This window comes from Rhodamnia argentea, chromosome 10, assembly GCF_020921035.1.
Source record: "Rhodamnia argentea isolate NSW1041297 chromosome 10, ASM2092103v1, whole genome shotgun sequence".
NCBI lineage: Eukaryota > Viridiplantae > Streptophyta > Magnoliopsida > Myrtales > Myrtaceae > Rhodamnia > Rhodamnia argentea.
In genome coordinates, this window is record NC_063159.1 from 14,691,630 (window position 1) to 14,711,895 (window position 20,266).

A 20,266-nucleotide genomic window follows, 5' to 3' on the forward strand; every position below is an offset into this window, starting at 1 on the left:
TAAGGCTGAACAAGGAGATTTCTCTTTTCTTTTTCCAGTTGATTATACACTTTGATTTTTACATTCCACAAAGTGCCTTTGGTTAAGAAAGGAAAATACATGGCAGATGGTCAAGGGCCGCATGATGCGACCTTGTTCTACAGAAAGAAGCTACAGGAAACAGGTGAAAAAACTCCCCCAGTAGGGACGCAGGCCTACTCTGAAGAACTTATATCCTGAGAGGGAACTTCAGCGAGGCTGTTGGATGAAGCGGGGGCTGCATTTCGCGTTCACATTCTTGGCTGGCTTCTCTACATATTTTGCCGGTTCTTTCCTTGGCCATTGGCGTTCAACGTCCAAGGGCTTCAACAAGTTTGCATTCTGCTTCATTGCGCCAGTATCTTGAAGGCCTGAAATTTTGGAGAAACAAGAACAAAAACCATTATCCATTAGGAGTTCTACATAACCAAAGCGGACTCAACAAGTTTAAGCAAGCATGCCCTCCTCCGCAAATATGACTCTCTCATAAAGCTATAGAGCTCCTTAAAACTACATCAAATAAAGATTATTCCAGTCTCGGATTACTGATCAGTTTTGATATAGTTTGTATGAAGAGATCTTTTTGCTTGCTTTGGTCCTATGCTTCTTAGACACTGGGAGTAAGCTTTATTTTGACTGATAGGAGAGAGATGAAGTTATCATGAGGAAAGTTCCAAAGAATGTAACATTCTCATAACAAGGACTTCCAGGCATCTAGCAGTATACCTTTTCCATTTGCTCCATTGAATGCTGGAGTAGACAAATCATTCCCCTCAGACTCAGCAAATAGGAGGAACTCCTCGAACTGGGATTCCATTAAGGACAAATCTTCAGCATTGAGATCAAAGGTATCAGGAAGCAAATTCGCCACATCGCTGCCGTGAAGTTCATCCTCCAAGTCCACATTATTATAAAGCCCTTCAGGATGTTCGCTGAGCCAGTAATCACGATACCATGTAGAGGTCGTAACCAGTTGCCACCATTCTGGGGAGAAATCCTCAACTTGGCGAAGAGCGGCGGGTATGAATAGAGGGGCATCTGGGTTCAATGTTGACCTTCCTCCCGAAACCAGCGCCATCTTCGAAACAACTTGCCTTGAGCAACTTCTTATCTGTTTCCCAAAATTTTAAACAAAGAATCAGAGTAATCGGCATCAGATGCTTCGTTAAATAAACAAACTCCAGCGGTATTCAACAAATCATGTTAGCACATATCCCTGCGCTGCTGCTAAGTCAGCAGATCATCTGCGATCAGCATATGGAGGATAGGAGACCGGAACAGAAAAACATTCGAAGCTAATACCACTAGTCAAGTAAACACAGACAAAACAAAATGATTTAGTCTGCTGAGTATTCAATCAGCCAGAAAGGCCAAAACCAACTAGCCAAGAGCTAGATCAGCGAACAGCAATAAAAGAAGAGCTGTTGTGCGATTAGGTTATCTTTCCAGAGACCCAAACCGTAGCACAATACCATCCTAACGATATCCTTTTCTTTCCTTGTTTTACCATTTCATTGGGATACAAAAGAGAATCTTTCCAAATTCTACCAACAAGCGTAAGGCCAGATTGTTCTCATGCAAGAACACAAGACCTGGGAAGAAACTAGTTCGTAGTACCAAACTTCCTATAATTAAGCTACTGAAACCCTTCAAACGACCCGACGATCATGTTCCTCTGCGATCTCGAAGTCATCGTCGCCGTTTGAGCTCTCTCCATGTCACTATCAACCTCAACTGCAACACAGATGCTCGCTAGAGCCCCCAAAAGCCCTAATCTATTCACGAACACGAAGCTACAAGCTCAGCGGTATAGAACACGGGCAGCTCGTACAGAGCGTGATTATCCTCCCAATCAGTGCGAGTATGCCACAAATCGAAGCGAAAAAAGCTACGAATCTCTCCAAAAACAGGAACTCTGCAGCTCGACACAATCAAAAGGCATGGCTGAATTCATACATCAACAGAATTGGGAAATCGATCCAGCTTCCTTCACTTTCTCGGATCCAAAATCAAAAAACTCAACGGAACCACCAAATGCAGGATTGAATCAACTTTACTCCCTAGTTTACGTCCGATTGAGCCCGTGAATAAGATGTCGAGATCCAAAGAAGGAAGCATGAGAGATAATGAGTCGTACCTTGAACGACGGTGAAATATCTCCAGAGAGAGAGAGAGAGGGAGAGAGAACGGGGTTTTGGAAGGGTCGGATCGGACCAGAGGGTGAGGAGTACGTGGCACGGTGAGAGCGGTGGGCGGGGTATTTATATAGACGAGGGCAGGTTCGGCGAAACCGAACCTGCCCACTGTACGGCCTGCCAGGAGGATCCCGGTCACGAGCCGGTATTCGGTAGTCGGTGAAGAAACCGTGTTTTGGGAGGGGTTGTTTTGTTGACCTTGGAAGAGGACGGTATGTAGTCGCAGAATGAGGTCGGTTTGTTCTTTCGTTTCGACCCCATAAAAAATAGGAAAAGAAAAACAAAACAAATGAGATAATGGAACATTTATTTTTGAGATAATAACCCTATTGAATTTAATATTATTGCGCAATAACTTCTAAAATTTTTTTTTTTTTGGGTGAGAAGTCATAAATTTCGCTCTTAAACTTTAATTCTCGTTGTTACTAGTTTTCTATAAATTTAGCCATTTGATTTCACCAGGATATGGATTAAATTCTTTTTCTTAACAGAAATATACTTGGCTCCGTTTGTTTTGAGAAAAAAATGAATAAATAAAAAAACATTTTATAAATAATGATATTTTCTTTCACTTGTCTTTTTTTTTTGCTTTCTCCCGATTTTTATTCAAAATGAATCCAGCCAATCAAAGAACATCTAGCTAAAGTTGCACGAGACAACATGATCTTGCAATTATTTTATGAGTAGGAAAGGGCGCGCCTCTAAATTGATCGAAGGTAATACATCCGGATCACGGAGCGTGCGAAGCCAATATGCGTGGTGAGACTATCGTGTTTAATTGATGACGGTTGAGATTATTTATGCTGCTGTCCATAATTGCCGTGCAATAACAAATTATTGATCGACCACAAACCTCAAGTCAGCTCGATTATGTTGGTCAATTGACATCATCATGCTTTTAAAGAGAAAAATAATTGGGATTTGGCTTCTATACTTGTCCTCCTCAATATTAGCAAAAAAAAAAAAAAACTTGCGATTAATAAATTAACAAAAGAGGCTACATCTCCATATTATTTGGTGAAACATTGCAACACTTCCATGAAATATTAGGAAAGATGTGACAGATTCCCTAACTTGGACGTAACATGGACGGAATACAATTCCTCAATAACTATCGAAATTATTGGTGTCTCTAGACATTTAAGAAGCACGCGAAAGTAGGTCAAAGCATTTGTAAGGCCCAAATCCAATAGTTTTCTTCTATACATTATTATTTTTTTGACTGAATTTCTTCTATACAATGTCCTGGAAAAAAACAGAAAAACATAGATGGTGCCAAGTTTTTTTTTTTTTTTTAAAGGCTGAAAAATGATTGGTTATTGTTGGGACTTTGGTCTCCAAATCCCATAAGAAGATAAATGGGAAGTGAATGATGGAGCAAAATCCAAACAAACATATTTGTCTTATTTTTTCTTTGAACAAACATGTTCTTTTGGCAAATGTCTATTCGATTTCGTGACTCTTCATTCTATTGGAAGATGTCTATTCGGTTTCGTAACTCTTCATTCTTTTGAAAGAGAATTGTTCGGATTAGTGACTCTTCGTTCTTAACCTCTATTTCATGACTCTTCACATTATTGTCTATAAATAAAGCATTGACCGTCGCATTAGAAACGAATGTTATTTTCGTCATTCATACTTTATTATTCATCATTTATACGAGTGTTCTGCGAAGTTGCGTTCGAAATTTTTTTCTAAAGAAGTATCGCTTCATAGGAAAAACGATCCGTTCTATCTTGAGAGGCAATTGCCCAAGAATCTTGGGTACCGATTGAAGGGATAAATTTATCTTAAGGACACAACGTCATTTCGTTGGGTTCGGATAATTCATCTACATTTAGATTACTCATTTACATTTGGTTTCGGGTTTGTCGATCAACGTTATTCTATATATACGAATACTTATAGGCAACTACAATTATATAACTCAAAAAATGAATAAATATTTTCATGATTCACAAAAATAGCAAGACATAAATTATTATGGATCCTAAACAAAATTATTTGACTAATTTTTCTAAGCAATTTAACTAACCTTTTTTGAAAGTTATGTTTTAAATTTTGAGTTTTTTGTGAAACAGCCGCATCCAAAATATCATTTCATGCCTTGAAGGTGAAAACTTAGGCCAACTCATCTTTTTAGGACAACGCACACGAGTAAAATGTTTGACGCGCACTAGCCGCCCATGCGCCAGCTAAGAACAAGGAAAGCAACCCAATCCACTTGGTCGGAACCACCGTTGTGACTCTCCCGAACGAGAAATAGCCCAAAATATTAATTCGAAAATATTCGATTTTTACGTAGGCCCAAGTCCATAATTGTCTTCGGGGTCAGATTTGGTATTTCACAAAACGAGCGACCCCGCCCAGCAAATTTGCCTTCGCGAGCCGCATGGTCGACTTGACTTGTGTCCACCTTTTGTCCCAGTTTGTTATCCTTCTAGAGGCTGAGCTTTTTCACTAGAAAAGAAAACAAGCATGTGTCATCATGCGTCTTGATTAAAAGCACATGCCAAACGAATTCGTTAATGGTGCATAGTTCTTGTAACCTGTCGGGTAAATCCATGATTCCGTAAAAAAATCTTACAGTAATTTCAAAAATTAAATATCGAATCGGTGTCGGTATCGAAAATTCAAATCCTCTCGAGGCTCGTTTATGATCGAAACGAGCCGAGAGATAGATTTAGATTCGATCCCGTTTTCACCGCGACATCTGCCAGGCATCGTGCATCGCGATTGCTTCGTTAAAAGGAAAGTAAGGAAAAAAAGAAGAGAAAAAGGAGGTGGGGGACGCGAATGCGATGCTATCGCAATCCAATCATACGTGGCCACTTAAGCCCTACTAATCCCGGGTCATGCGCAGATACGCACATGGGGTGTTGGTTAGGTCGGGTCGGACAGCGACCCCAATATCTTCCAATGTCCAATTTCCAGCAAAACACACCCGTCGCGATCATGTGAGTGGCGATGATTAGGGACACCGAATGGGCCTCCACTAATCCTTACTTAATTAATTAGCTACGCCTAATCACGACACCCTCGGTTAATGCTCCATGATTCGTCTTAATCCCTTTCGGGGATTAAAAAAACAGAAAATTAACAGAACGTGAGTTTTGTGTCCCGCTTGCTAAGGGACCAAATTCAGCATATTCACCCCTTTTTTTTAGTTCTTATTTTTTACTACGTGAAGCTAATTCTAATGCTAATTTTTGTTCCCTAATCACATATTAAAACGAAAAATGCCGGCTGCGCTGGATTCTGTAGTGCTTTGCTTTGTCTTTGAATCGATGGTGGCAATGGCACCAAGGTGTTTATTATACTTCAACCAGGAAAAATACAAAACCACGGCGTTCTCCCGTTCGTTCGCTCCGACTTGAATGTCGTGCTCATTAAGTTTTCGTTACCTCCAATGGGGTATTTTTGTAACGTATTTTTTGTTTTCGAGTATATCTTAGTCGAGGTTACTTTTGATTGATACTTCCGCATTTGTAGTCAAGTCCCATAAAACAGACACTACGTACGTTAATCGATAGTAAATAGTTGATTAACAACATGCTCTTTTGGATAATCTTTCAATTTTTGTTGCCCCGTGGACCATGGTTGCCCTTTATCGTTCACGACATTATTCAATGGAAGATGTCTATTTCCTTGGCTTCGTTATTTGTGAGATGCTTCGGTCTAGAGGATTTATTATCCGTACCTGACCCGTTTATATGGCAAAAATTAAATCTATTTACCGGCCAATTTCTAACTATTTATTCCTTCGGTGAAAACCATATGGGCAATTTAACTTTGGCACACTTGTTTTTTTAGTTGCGTCGTGCAAGGTATGGACATGATTTCTTTCCCTTTAGGCCTTTGATATGTTTATTTTAGACATAAGGTTATTTGTATTCCTATATCATCCTCTTGAATTTTTATGTTTTTTATTGTCAATCCTCACAAGTCGTGGATTTAGCACCTTTAATATATTTAACTCACGAGAGGTATTGTCGGGTGATTCATAAATAACATTGGTCGCCAAAATGATTGCCACTATGTGTAATCATATAGAGTACTTTTTCTTTATTTGAGGGATCGATTCACGTGGAATGGATCAACGATTCGAGAATGGACGACGGCCAGGCAGATTTGACAAAGGGCGATGGACAATCGATTAGGCAAGAGAGCTTGAACAAGATGCGACTCCCCGACCCAGAAGAAAAGGAGAAGCATCGCCGGGAGATATGGGTCAACAAGAGAAGTACGAAGGTCTTTTTAGCCAAATGAAACGGGGCATGGATAGAAATTTTCCTTCTAGAACCCATGCTCAAAAGGACAGAGGAGTTTGTTCCTCGGCCTCAATCTGATCATCTTTACGAAGGCAATGTATTACCCGACAAAGGTAGGAGGTCGCGAGTCATGTTCGCCAAGCGGAAACATTGACGAACTCTAACGTTTTGTGAAAACTTCGCGACCGCAATCATGTACTAACGGTGAGATTTCATGGGCTTAATTGTGATTTTAAAATTAAATATTCTACCATTCTCCTTTAAATTTAGTCTAATTTTTCAGCCGTGGAAATATTTCGTTTGGGAGGTAAATAGAGACTTGAAAATATTTGAACTCATGATCATATCAATGTGAAATTTTGTGAGATCACCGCCAATTGTTTTAAAAGTTTAAACTGTTAGATCATACCATAATTCAATATATAAAAATCTTAAAGATTAATAGGATTAATCGAGTATTCAACGCAATAAATAAGAATAATCGATAAAAAAGTTTTTGAATTGTTTATTTAGTTATTTTTTTTTTAAAGCTTGGATATCGAGAGATCCTTCTTGGAAACACCAAACCATCCGGTTCAATTGACTTTTTTTTTTCCCTTCACGAAAAGTCAAAGTTTTATCGGTCAACATTTAGTGGCTCACGGAGACCCGTGAACGCGCAAAAAAAGTGAAAAAGGCAAATTCTTGTAACAGGACGACCCACCGGTTGATCACTTTTGAGTCGAGACCCACTAGAAATGAACGGCCCAGATCTGCTGTCTCTCGGACGCGGAGGCTTCACTCCAATGGGCCTCTACGCACACGACCCGTCACTCGGCCCAAGTCCATTCCGCAAAACCTTCCATCGTCTCCTTCGGGAGCTTGCTCAACGGTGTCCCTGCCAGATCAGCCATCCCGATCTCCAGGGTTCTGTGCCGTCGTCCTACTATCACGTTCGCGTCGCGCTTGCAGCAGGGTAGCGGACAAACTAGGAGCTTCGATTTATCGTCTGTTCGTTCGATTTCGAGGTCGCAGTTGAAGATTCTGTGCGAGATTTCTCGCGAGGCTCTTGTCATTGGTTTGATTTTCTCTCCTAGAGGACGATCCAAACTGGAAAGTAAGTGGATTGCTTCTGTTTCGACTTGCGAGTAGCTCAAGTTTGTTTGATTTCTCCTTCATTTCCATTGAGCGTCGTTTGATGATTTCATTTGTAGAAATTACTGCATGCTCATCGTCTGTGGTATCTCGTCATTGGTTTTAGCAGTTTAGGTGGGACGATCGCAGTGCTGATGCTGATGGTGATTTTTTTTTTCAAGGACAGCAGCTCTTCGATTCTTTCCCGTGATTGTGATAGTAGTTAATCACAACCAGAGCCTAATGCGGATTCCCTAAATTCATACGTCACAAAGTGCAACACACTTCTCATTGCCGTTAAAAGGAAAAAATACCAGCTGCATTGATCCCATTTGGGGTTTTAGACCTTGCACAAGGATGTGTGCTCTTTGATTGGAAATTCTTTTTGGCTAACTGTTTGCTTATTTGCTTCAAAGGAGCTCTTGGTTTATTCGCACTGCATCCGAATGTGTCGAGTTTTTCATTCTATTTATTTGTTGGAATTTAAGCAAATTTCAAGACTTGCAACTGCGCAAAATAACTGAGACACCCTTGTAACTTATGCAGAACTTCTCTGACTGTTCGCAGGGGGTGATCTGGTGATTATGACTTGAAAAATGGGAAGACATTTGAGAATTTGGTGGCCCAAGCATCACCTTTTAACTCAACCATCATCACATGACCTCTTGTTTGGGTGGTTTGTCTCATCCTCCCCAGCTTCTGTGGATATTGTGATAGCCCTTACCATTAATGAGACCTTCCTGTCTCATTTATCACCGGCTCTTGAGGTAAAAAGCTACTATCTCGTTGGCTGTCGTTTTGCTGCTAGAGTCATCGAGCTTTTGTCATGATTGGCTATAATTCTCTTTCTTTTTGAAAAATTTTGTGCAGTTTAATGGTGCTACCTTAATCTGTTGTTTTAATATCTTCAAACTACCTCAAATATTTTCGTATATATTTGAATTAGCATTAGAAGTTAGTTGGCTAGGCTTCTAGGCATCTGCTTCAGTTGCAAGAAGTGCCCTGGGCCAGGCTTCACAAGTTTCCATCTCATTAAGCGTTTGGTCTTTACTCTTTAGGCTTCTATGACATTTTCCTTGGCAAAGTTTAAAGCGATTGTTCTTGCAAATTTTTCCTTGCTCTACTTGGCAGAACAGATGTGCTTCATTTTAAACATTTATAATCTGCTACAGGAAATCCTTCAAGAAACAAATAGGGACATGCCTGTAAATTTAAAGGATAAAGCAGATTTCTGTGTCTTGGGTCTGTCTGCTGCTGACCCAGGTAAAGGCAGCAAGAAGAAAAGGGATCAAGTTTGTGGCTGCTACAGGATTACCGAACCACTTGAATCTTGTAGGCAACTTGCTGTAGGAAGCAATAGTTGGGTCCAGCTAATGCATAATTCTTGCTCAGGCTATTGGGGAGAGAACTTATGGCTCCCTGAAGTGCATCATATTCACTGGAAAGGGGAAGTAGTATATCACTGCGATGTGCACGTATGTAAGTTATGACTACTTCCACTTTTGCTTCTGGTTCAAAGCTTTTTATCAATTTTCCATTCCTTAACTTTATCTTGGAAAATCAGGTTATAGTTTATGAAACTCCAAGGCATGGAGCACACCATTTCTCTCTTAGCTATTCACACTATCCTCGTCAAGTAAAAGTTCCTATGAAGAAGCCCAAGTGGATCAAAGAGCTTCATGCAAAACATCCTCAAGTTGACCTGGTATTGTAATAGCAGACTTCAATACTGCAGCCGGCCATCACCCTTTTGTTAACTGGTTTTTATGTCCTTAAATGTAGAGTACAGCAATTCTCGCAATGAACAGTTCTAGAGCTGCTTCTGCTACATTATACAAGAAGACGTGTTCTGGGCCAGAACCATCTGTCTCTCAGCCTTTCCTTATTTGGATGTACTCTCTTCTTAGCATTGTTTCTTTGAACCCATTCCCTTTTCCTGATTTCCAATGACATGAACTTTGGCCTTTTCAGGTTTTATGCCTTCATATGGCATGCATTGGCCATATCGGCAGCTTCGTTATCCACTCTTTTCTACATCATTATCCATAATTTTCATCACTTTATGAGATGGGGATCACAGTCGTGGATGTACAAAGTATCTTCAAACGTGTTTGTGACTGCCTGGTCCAACATCAAAATTAGGTCTTGTCAATATCTATATTGGCCTGTCTTCCTGCAGAATAGTGACCTCAGGTAATAAAAGACTCCTTGAATGATTACTTTTCTGCTTATCAAGAGTTTAAACTAAGATGATGCAGAAGCTGGTTTTAGTTTGACAGAGGATGTTTAAATTCCAATACTTCTGTTCAATTGGACACTTGCTTGAAAGTTCGGGGCAGAAATCATGTCGATGCTTTTACTGAAAGCCCCGCTTCAGGGAGAATTCTGTTCCATTTTGACTCATTTATAGAAGATCTTGGGGATAACTCGTGGATCAGTCAGCTGTCATGCATAAGTGACCGATGAGCCTGAGCCTCTCAAGCTTCATCTTGTTGAGCAAATTGCTTTAAACTTTTTAGTCGATTACAATTTAGAAGGTCTTGTGCCAGTAATTCTTCCTTCCTTTCTTTCTTTGTGGTTCTTTTCCCTCTTCCTCTTTCTGGGGTGTTGGGAGGGTGGGATGTGGTTCAGGTAGATAATGCCTATGCCTACTCTGGATGGAGTAAGTTTATGACATTGTCTCTCTCAGTGAGTGTATGATATTGTCTCCTATGTGATATTGTTGACTTTGGGATCAGTAGATATTACTTTTTATTGACTTGGGCTATTTTCTCACCTTAATCACGATCATCCTCTAATAGGTCTCAACCCAGTGTAGAGTACGCTGAGAAAGCTGCATTGCGGAAGCATTCCATGTGGTCGACCATAGCCATTGATATTCTCCTCGGAAACTTGATTGGTTTGTCGTTACTATATCATGCAGAAGCGGTTAGCTTGTGGTTTCTGAACTCCGTGGAGGGCCTCAATAATTATTTGCGCATGGGATCTGTGTGGTTAATGGGAGTCCCAGCAGGATTTAAATTGAATACAGAATTAGCAGCCATTCTTGGCACTACGTCTCTTAATGTCGTACAAATTTGGTCTACCCTTTGGGTTTTTGTGGGCTTCTTTCTGATGAATATAGTCAGAGGAATCGCTATAGCGGGGATGCTTTTTGGGGCTACTGTTATTACCGCTCTGATGGTAGACATGATCGGGGCAGCAACTTTACACATATCAGCTCTACATTCGTTGATAGCTTATCTTTATGCTTCACAGACACAAGCATTGGCTGCTTTATGGCGCCTGTTTAGGTAATACTTTCTAGTTTCTTCTTTAGTGTGAATAAAGCATTTAGGTATAAGAGAAAAAATTACTGCAACATGTATCAGCAGTTTTTATGTAAACAGTGTGTATAGTTGGCATTTCATTTTTGGAGTTAATTTTGCTTTAGCTGTCGATCAAGTGGTGGGTGGCTGCTACGCTCCTGCTATACTTTATTGTGCCCATTAGGATAGGTCGAGTTCCATCCTGTAGCTTATATGCTGCTCTGATGCTTCGATAAGAGCATCCAACGTTCTACAAGATATCATCTTAACTAAACACAGTTACCGGATGATGCAGTTTGATTCTGTTGTCTGGAGAAACAACTATCTCTACTGCATTGCTTTTTTCTTTCTGCAGTTGGGTTGTTTCTCTGCCAATCAAGTTCTTTGTTGCCTCCATTTTTCTCTTCTCCAATTTTCTGGAATATAATCAACTTTTTCTGTGTCATAGTCAAGTAAAATACCTGGGACTCCCTTTGGCTGTTGGTCTTATGACTGATGGATGTTTTGTTCCCTCATGCAACATATAATCTTCATCTAGTCATATATTAATTAGTACTTGAAATGACTTCTCTTTTGATTCATGACAAAGTGTTGAGAGAGGGGGCTTATGGTGAAGAACCTATAAGGATGATCTTGCATAAGAGCTACTTAGTCCTGTATCCACTGGATTGAATCCTGAAATCGTTGCTAATACTCATGATCCTACTGGCTGCAGCTTCTTCCACAATTCACCTTATTTACTTGATGTGGATGTTTTGCTGCTTCAAGAAATTTGTTGAAATTGTTTTTCTGATATCGGTATCTAAATAAGTCTCATAGACATATCTGACAATATTTATTAAAATGTCTACAGCTGCCTCCAAAAAAAAAAATGTCTACAGCCATTTATTTAACCTCATCAGGTGCCAATTTTTCAACAGGAAGAATCTTTTCAAAACAGAGGAAGAAAACTTTTTTATGGGGTATGAATGTAGTTATGGTATAAACTGGTGAGGTCCATCTTGTGAGCTAGGTCTCAATTTATATTTTTCAGTTTTAGGGGGGATCTTATGAACTATTTGTTGCCTTCCCGAGGTTTTGGGACAAACTAATTAATCCTTTCAAGTGAATTATGCAATGTTAATCATTCCTCGTCTATTGTTGTCTTAACTTGTTGATGGAGTTTCTGAATTTTCTGCAGGGGTCAAAAGTTGAATCCTCTTCGCTTGAGATTAGATAGCTATGATTACACCGTGGAGCAACATGTTGTTGGATCTCTTCTGTTTACTCCCCTTCTACTTCTGTTGCCAACCACCTGTGTCTTTTATATATTCTTCACCATTGTGAATACTTCTATCAGAGTTAGTCATGTGCTAGTTGAAGTTTTTATATCTATTATCCATGAGACACCTTATGTCAAAATTCTTCTTTGGTTGGTGAGACCAACCAGATTTCCTGCTGGGATATGGTTTGAAATTGTTTCCTGTAAATATAACGGCGTACATCCCATGGAAGGATCTATTTGTGACAGCAATGGCATAAATCCAGATTTTGACAATGCACCGAGCAAAACGGACAAATACAGAAGGTCTGCTGCCCTGGTTTCATTTCTACGCATCAGTGTTCCAAGCATTGGTAAGATTATCAGATCCTTGTGACATCCATATCGTCAATGTATCAGTGGTAACTATAAATCAATACCTATGGGATATTTTGTTGCAGGACAGATAATCTCACCTCATTGCAAGAAAATTTTTACTGGTGTCTCTGCATCACTTGTTGCAGAGTCAGCATACGGAGTTCTCACAGGCAAAAGGTCGGTAGAATTTTGTCCTCTGTTAACTTGATTGATGCTGTTACAGGTGAAATTTGATGCAATCTCTCTCTGTCTCCTTCTCTCAGGATTTCGTATGGCCCAGTTTCTCATCCTCCATCAACTCTCCCATGGATGCACATACCGATTAAGGAGTACTGGCAACTTTGCCACAAATCAATTCTTTCTCACATGGCAGACCGAAGATGTATTTAGTCTTGGTTTTTTAATTCTAGCTGACCTCATCAACACCCATTTCTTTCCGCACACCACTGATAGCAACTCACTACTTGATTATTGATTGCTCGAAGGCCACGATTACTTCAGCAGCCTCTTTCTCCTTTTGGGCTGGCTCTTGGCTAGGCAACTTTTGTAGGTTTAGCTTGGTATTTTGTCCTTTAATTTGGGTGTCCTACATTGGTGCATATTCCATTCAGAAAGCGCAATTTATTTCTGGTCAGAATTGTTTCAACGATCATCACTGTGTGCCGAATTGAACGAGTTTGGGGCTCTCAAAAGAATGCTTGGATACTAACACGATTGAGGCACATCCTCCCGGTTTATTCTGTATCGTCATGTGCCTTCTTGTTGTTTCATGCTACGATGGTCTGGCTAGACTTAGATAGAAATGCATATTTCTTGATTTTGACAGAACGAGATCCTATAAAGTATTGACTTTAACTTAGAGAAAATGATATTTCTTTTGGCATGGGTAGTTCACTGGAATTTACTACTTCTAAGCTCTAGTTTTAGGTCGCCTGATTAAATTAATAGTGGACTATATGAATGTCTCTAAGTTTTGCTATTGTGCAATTTATGCCTTCAAATTTCTTTCTGTGCAATCAACCGTTCCGTTAGAAGCCAGTATTCGTGTGGCATTACTGAGAGACCAAGGCGAGCATCGCCTCGGCTGTGATTGAGCATGAGCAGGTTGAGGCAATGCGAGGGTTGCAAATGAGGGTTTCGACCCTTGCAAGAAGAGTGCAAACTCATCACAAGGCAATTGCCATTTAGAATGAAATCGCTGAAGTGTGTTCGGGTGCGTCTATGATGCCCTGAGGGCTGTTGTGAATCCGTTAATTTCATAGTAGTTCAATATAAACATTCGAAAATAACTAATTTTGTAGGAAATCCCTCCTTATTCAATTGGCACGGCGACATCTTCTGCAATTAGAGTCAGTAAAAAGAGCAATGCTCGCATACCCAGAATTCAGTCCCCAGCAATGCTCATGAGACCATCTCTCTCTCACCCACACAAACACCCGCACACAGAAACGAAAGACGGCGACAAGAAGAAGTATAAAATACAAAACGTATGAAGCAGCAGAAGTCACGGGATACGATCTTTCTAGACAGCACAGGATATTGAACGGAAGCTCGGTAAGTGATAAAGTAAATCGTGGCCACAGATTGCCACCTCCTCCATGTTGAGAGAGAGAGAGAGAGAACTTTTTGACAGGTGAGTGTATGGTTGGTTCTAGCTCATTTCACATTCTGATGCTGGATGCGGTAGTTATCCGTTGAGCTCGAATGCGACATAAGTATAGATATAATGGGATATGCTTATATCGTGTCCCATTTCGTGAAATATATATTATTTTTTCTCGCTGCCTAACAATTGAATTTCTTGTCTAATTGGGAATGTCATATCAGCATGTCACATGATATAAGCATTACAAGATGAGGCTTCTCCCAATTACCCGAGCCACATAGCAGCATGAAAGTGGATACATGTGAAAGCCAGCATGTGATCATGAGGGCCCACCTTTTTGTTTTTCATCTACCCCATTTCACATGGGTGAGAATCGGCTGGATCATGGGGGACGCCTCGGGAAGGGACCAACTCTAAGCCTCTGTATGGCTAAAGGAACATGACAAAGCTTGGCCTCCCCTAACTTGAGAAGAATCAAATCTTGGCCTGTTCGTCGATCCTGATGAATTCCAAATGACCCTTATCAGGGTAGACATAGCATGATAGTGAACTTCATAAGGGGCCATAAAAATTCCATCTTCTTTCACAAGTGCATGAGCTTGACAAAATGGAAGCTTTTCCTTGTTTGAATTTCGCGGTCTTAAATACGGCTGGAATGCCAATCAGATCAATGTTTTAAGAAACCTTCCCTTAATTCTCACGACATCGAACTCGAACGCTTAAGCTAAGTTTTCCTGAATCGTGATTCCGGTGCACTAAGCAGAAAAAATTTGAGGAGAAGCTTACAAATCCACCATGCTGCATCAAGAGAGTATAGATTTCTTGATCAAACTCAGGTTGGAAGGAGTTTCCCCAATCTCTTGATTAGTCCTTTGTCATTTCATTCACCTACATGCCCAAAAAGAAAGCCAAAAAGAGTGGGGGTGAGTCACGATTTAAAGTTGGCTCCATTTTCACTTTCCTGGCAACTTGGTCTGTTTGTTCTTTCTGGGAGAGAGGGGACAAGAGCCAGCATCAACAAGGCATCAATTTCTTGCTATTAAACGAGCACTATTAGCATTTCATGACAGCTGACAGGCTCTCCCAATCTGTTCCTGTAAAAACGACCTCTCTAACATTCTCAATTCCCAACCAAGTCTGTCTCCCTCCCTCCCTCTATCTCTCTCTCACAACCAGGAAAGATATGGCAAGGAAGCTTAGCATTGTGCTGCTGTCCCTCTTCACGATGCTCCTTCTAATACCAGAACACCATGTAAGCTTCGGCTTTATCGAGCACTCCCCGATCATTCCCTAGCTCCAATTCCGGTGTCATTCACTCGTGCATGCGCATCAATGCTCTCATTCTCAACCCCTTCATTTTTCTTTTTTCCAGTGATCATTAAGCATGCATTCACACACGACATATGCATGCATAGTCGAACATGCGCTTAGAGGCTTGTCAGAGCGCTTACCCGTCGAAGAACTTTTTATAAGTCGCATATTTATTAGATGGCCAGCTCGATGCACAATGAATTTGAATGTCACATGTAGGATCGACCATGTATCATACGTATTTCTTAATGAGTTAGGAAATGGCATCATTCCTCGTCGCTATACGGTGAGGTTTGAGGAAAAGAAGAAAAGGAACCCTGCTACATTTCTTGAGAGTCGACTAAATTATTCAGTTTCTCTGTTGTCTTATTTCACTTGTATGGAAATTGTTATGTTTCCAGGCGACGATCACGGAGGCCCCATCACCACAGCCCCAGGCAGCTCCTGGCAATCTGCCCGCGGTAATGTATATCTTGAATGTCAACTTTCTGATCTATATATATTCGCCTCTGTTGATTTCTTCTTCCTCTTCTTATTTTTATTTCAGTATGGTGCCAGAGAAGGCAGTCTTAAGCCCCAAGGTATGAGATCGCACACAATCTCGCCGCGTAATGGAACCGAACGTACAACCGATGATTATACACCACCTATTATGAGCAAGAATTCGAAAGATGAATTACATATTGAGTTTTCTCAAATGTTCTTCTTACTAATGATTTAGTCGTCATCTAGAGTGCGGACCGAGGTGCAGGGAGAGATGCTCAAAAACGGCGTACAAGAAGCCATGCATGTTCTTTTGCCAAAAATGCTGCGCCAAGTGCTTGTGTGTGCCTCCGGGCACCTATGGCAACAAGCAACTCTGCCCTTGCTACAACAACTGGAAGACCAAGCGTGGCGGTCCCAAATGCCCCTGATTACTCTTCCCTTTCCCTTTCCCTTTCCAATCTCTCTTCGGTGCTCGTATGAGCCCGTTTGACACCGTAGCGACTGCACTGTAACCGTGTCGTGAAGTTATTGTAGGTTCTGCACTGGTTGGGATAATTCTGCCGGAAGCTGCTGCGAAAACCATTGTGGAGGAGCTGTCTACTGCATAACCTCTGCTTTTTATGTCACTCTCCCGGTTGATTCTACGTGGTTCTTTCTTACTACTTCTAATAAATCAGAGTGGTCATTCAACCTCCCTTGTTGTACCAAGATGGCAAGAAAGCTCGAAAATGAATCAATTACCGGCCCATTGTGAGTATTTTTTGCTGATATTACTCCTGAGATATGCATATCAAGATGGATAATGTACTCTGGTAAAACAAGCGCATCGAAAGTAACAGATTTTTGAAAAGCGGATGACGTAAAATTGGCTGAAACTCACATCGATGTGGATCAGCGGATGCCGGGATGAGCCGGTCATACCACTCCGGCCATGCAAGAGACGCGTAAAATACTTTCTCCTCGAGACGAGGAACATGCATAAAGATGGACCTTGCGGGATTCTTGGCCGAACCTCAATTCTTTCTGAAGGTTACTCTGTCTCCATCCGTTTCACTTTGATCATTCGGTGGCTTCTACTAGAGGTGGCGTGACATAGCAGTATCAACAGTCCAAGCTCGTTTTCTGTTGCTTTAGATGCCTTGAATCAGGGCCTGGGGTCGTCCGCGAGCCGTGCGGGCGGCTGTAGGCGACGCCTCCTGGACGAGCTCGAGTCTTGTCGCCAGCTGTAAGTTTGGAAAACTGAGTAATCAACGGACCAACTCAATCGGCAAGCTTGAGATAGGACACGGACCACTTTCCACACACAGGTTGGTGGTTGGAGTGAGCCGGCGTCTCCTAGGCCTAAACAAAGAAAACAGAAAGAAAAACCGTCGAACCTAACGACCCTGCCTGTCCCATCCTGGCGAGGTAAAAAGCCAAGCAATTAAGCGCCAACTACCGCAAAACGTCAGCATATGCATCTCTCCGCTAAGCAAATTGTGGGGAAAGAGCTATAATTCAGGTGGGTCAAGTCTCTGAAAAGAAAGCATCGGATCGGGCGAGAACTTTCACGGTGGATCCTCACGTACTACATCGCATGCTCTCTCGTGCCCATCTCGAATCTCGAATCTCGAATCTCGGGGTTAGTAAACATTTTATACAAAGTTTAGAATCAAGTGCCTATCTAGTCTTCTGATGAGAGACACCGTCCATATAGTCCGATCGACCGTGTCGCGTGAAAGAACGAACATCGGGCATCGAAAATTTTAGAGGATTCATGGATTCATAAGAGCAGTCCATCGCACCATAAATTGGCAAAGTCGGAAGAGGGTAAATGTCGCTTTCAAGCTGGAGCGGGGGCTGTGATGAGTTGCCAAACCCTGTTGGATCCGCTAGTCGTAGCCCACCCAGCGAGACCGCAGACTTTCGGGAAAAGCTTTGACTTTTGGTGATCCATCACAAAAAGTTTCCACCTTTAACATGTGAAAGACATTTATGAAGAGGGTGTTTAACATTTGTAGAGGCAGGTGAGCGGAAGATCTGCCTGAAATTCAAACCGCATATTCCTCCACAGTTAAAATTATTCCTTCTTCATGGGTCTCCGACTCTCTGCTTCCTCCCCAAGCAGCCCTGCTTTGCCTGCACGCATTCAAACAAGAATATTCCGCCGCCTCAAGGTTGGGAATTCTCTTCAGCCCCTCAATTTTGCCCTGTCGAATTCAGCTTTTGACCCTAACAGGAAAAAGAAACAGAAAAAATGAATAAAACAGAGAAGAGGAACTGGTTATCGCTGACAAACTCAAATACATACTTTCAACCACGCTCGCTAAACTCTCCGATGTTCTTCTTCGTTTTTCCTTTTTCGCTTTTGTCAAATACAGTCGCAAGTTAGTTTTTTTCGACGTTAGAATTCAATATTCAAGGCCTCTTAGAACAACGTAAAGATCAAGCATTGCGTTCAGGGCGGCGAAGAAAGAAAATTGCAAGATGCAGAAAAGCAGAGCAAATCAACTGACTTCACGAAATTGTACCAAGCTAGATTGAGGAACATCTTTACGATGATTATTCACCTTAAAGTCACCCAGCAAAAGAGAAGTCTTACAACCATCGCCAAAAACCATCGAAATGGATGAACGAAAATCCAATTTTATACATTATTTAGGATATTTTTCGGAAACAGAGCCGCGATATGCTCTGCTTTTACATATCAAACACCTGATGATATACATAATACAGCAAAAATAGGAAATCTTCCACCGTTCTTCATATGAAACGAACGAATGTTGAGCGCTAAGCAAGATCGTTGCTTTGACTCTGGATATGCTTCCCCTCCTTCTTGTTGCTCAAGACGATCGAAGTGGAAGCTGAACTGGGGGCGCTGCGAAGGGCCAAGCTCTTGGGTTGCCTTTCGAGATCTTCGTCCTCCGCGTCTCTTTTCGGCGTCCGGAGGGAGACCAAGCTGTTGGCCGCGGCTTTGCCGGGATTGTCTTGCAGGGGACGCGGGTAAAAGAAGTCGGTGGGGAAGAAGCTGTACTGGAGGCCCGCCATTGAAAGAAGGGCGGGAGAACAAGGAGCAAGAAAGAGAAGCGTCAGCAAGGAGGAGGAAAGAGGAGATTCCGTGATAAAGGAGAGGGGAGTGTGATCAGCCGGCGGGTTCGTTGATGCAGGTGGGCACGTGAATTGTGAGTTATTTATAGAGAGATAGAGAGAAGAAGAAGAAGAGGGACGCAAGAACCAAGAAGGGTCGTTGGGACGTGACGTTGGAGCCATTGAGGCGCGTTCAATTTCTTACCGCGGGCTTTTCTCCTGCCACGGTTGTTGTTTTGGTAAATAGTGATGTCAGTTATTTATGATTACATAATATTTCAATCAATAAGTAATCCATACAAAACACGCAACGATGATGTATGAATTTACGATTGAGATTGTACCAAGATTGTACCGTCTCCGAAAGTATTGTTAGGAAAATTTTTCTCATTCAAAAAATGTTGTATAGATTGTAAAATCTTAAACGTGATGCCATGAATAATTTTTCAAGAGGTCACTCATTCTAGAAATGCTCTAATATGAAAACCGTTTAACTTTGGAGTATCAAAGCTAAGAGTTGATATCATGTTAAAATGATTTTCCGTGAATTGATTCCAAGACTCTCACACACATATATCTCAATCATTATCTTCTTGTTCGGTGTACGGTTCGGCTTATTCCTACCTTCTTCGCCATCGTTGCCATCTTAATAACCTATCGGCTTCTTGTCTAGTTGCTCTCTAGCCTCGGCGATCACTCTCGGTTCTTGTCGGATCGGATCGTTGCAACGTAGGAATTGCATGGAGGAAGCGCATTTGGAAAGCCCGTTCGAGGTCTTGCTAGGGTAAAAAAGGAACTATTAAGTAAAAGAGAGAACTTCGTAATCACGTGGAGAGTAATTTTGGAACTGGCTTGCTCGAACTTTGTAAAGCTTAGATTCCAGGAGTCATATACCCTGAATTAGGTTCTAGGGTTTCTATTCTCTGGGCCAGACTACGGTAATTTCGCAATCCCCAGCTGCATCTATTGCAATCATAGAAGCTAGACCCTCACGCATGAAGTATTAAGACGTAATCACGTCAAACAGACGATCAAAGATTGAAAGAACAAGCAGGCTACAGAGAGAAGAATATTCCAGTCACATACAGGATGGTTCTTTAGAGAAAAAAAAAAAACCCTAGGAGGGTGAAAGAATTGAAATCTTTCCAAGAGGTCTCTCGCCATCGCCAAACCAAGATTGCACGAGATCTTCACAAATTACGATCCGACTTGTTCCTACAATCTGCGACAACCGCCTCGAGATGACGGCGTTCCCCACCAATCTCACGAGGGGA

The 20,266-nt window shown here is 41.5% G+C and overlaps 3 protein-coding genes across 8 annotated transcripts; 2 read left to right on the forward strand and 1 right to left on the reverse strand.

Annotated features, from left to right (window-relative positions):
• Positions 1–6: 6 nt before the first annotated feature.
• LOC115734102 (protein EARLY RESPONSIVE TO DEHYDRATION 15) lies at positions 7–12,124 on the reverse strand. Of its 2 annotated transcripts, XM_048271771.1 has the most exons (4): positions 12,119–12,124; positions 2,156–2,196; positions 745–1,129; positions 7–389 (listed from the first exon to the last, which is right to left on the reverse strand). In XM_048271771.1, the coding sequence occupies exons 3-4, from the start codon at positions 1,094–1,096 to the stop codon at positions 229–231; spliced, it is 513 nt and encodes a 170-aa protein (XP_048127728.1). In that variant the 5' UTR covers positions 1,097–1,129; positions 2,156–2,196; positions 12,119–12,124; the 3' UTR covers positions 7–228. The 2 variants fall into 2 exon arrangements, with proteins under 2 accessions (XP_048127728.1, XP_048127729.1); XM_048271772.1 differs by lacking the exons at positions 2,156–2,196; positions 12,119–12,124 and adding an exon at positions 1,975–2,148.
• On the forward strand, positions 7,340–13,175 carry LOC115734059 (N-acetylglucosaminyl-phosphatidylinositol biosynthetic protein gpi1). 5 transcript variants are annotated; one of them, XM_030664656.2, is made up of 10 exons: positions 7,340–7,580; positions 8,144–8,364; positions 8,770–9,072; positions 9,162–9,302; positions 9,380–9,489; positions 9,569–9,790; positions 10,399–10,890; positions 12,086–12,519; positions 12,607–12,700; positions 12,787–13,175. In XM_030664656.2, exons 2-10 carry the CDS (start codon positions 8,194–8,196, stop codon positions 12,911–12,913), a joined length of 2,094 nt encoding a protein of 697 aa, XP_030520516.2. In that variant the 5' UTR covers positions 7,340–7,580; positions 8,144–8,193; the 3' UTR covers positions 12,914–13,175. The 5 variants fall into 5 exon arrangements, with proteins under 5 accessions (XP_030520516.2, XP_030520509.2, XP_030520530.2 ...); XM_030664649.2 differs by having other exon boundaries at positions 8,165–8,364; XM_030664670.2 differs by having other exon boundaries at positions 8,165–8,364; positions 12,612–12,700.
• A 1,920-nt stretch (positions 13,176–15,095) lies between these two features.
• LOC115734103 (protein GAST1-like) lies at positions 15,096–16,722 on the forward strand. Its single transcript, XM_030664690.2, has 4 exons — positions 15,096–15,381; positions 15,842–15,901; positions 15,988–16,021; positions 16,173–16,722. Exons 1-4 carry the CDS (start codon positions 15,193–15,195, stop codon positions 16,352–16,354), a joined length of 465 nt encoding a protein of 154 aa, XP_030520550.2. The 5' UTR covers positions 15,096–15,192; the 3' UTR covers positions 16,355–16,722.
• The last annotated feature ends 3,544 nt before the right edge of the window (positions 16,723–20,266 follow it).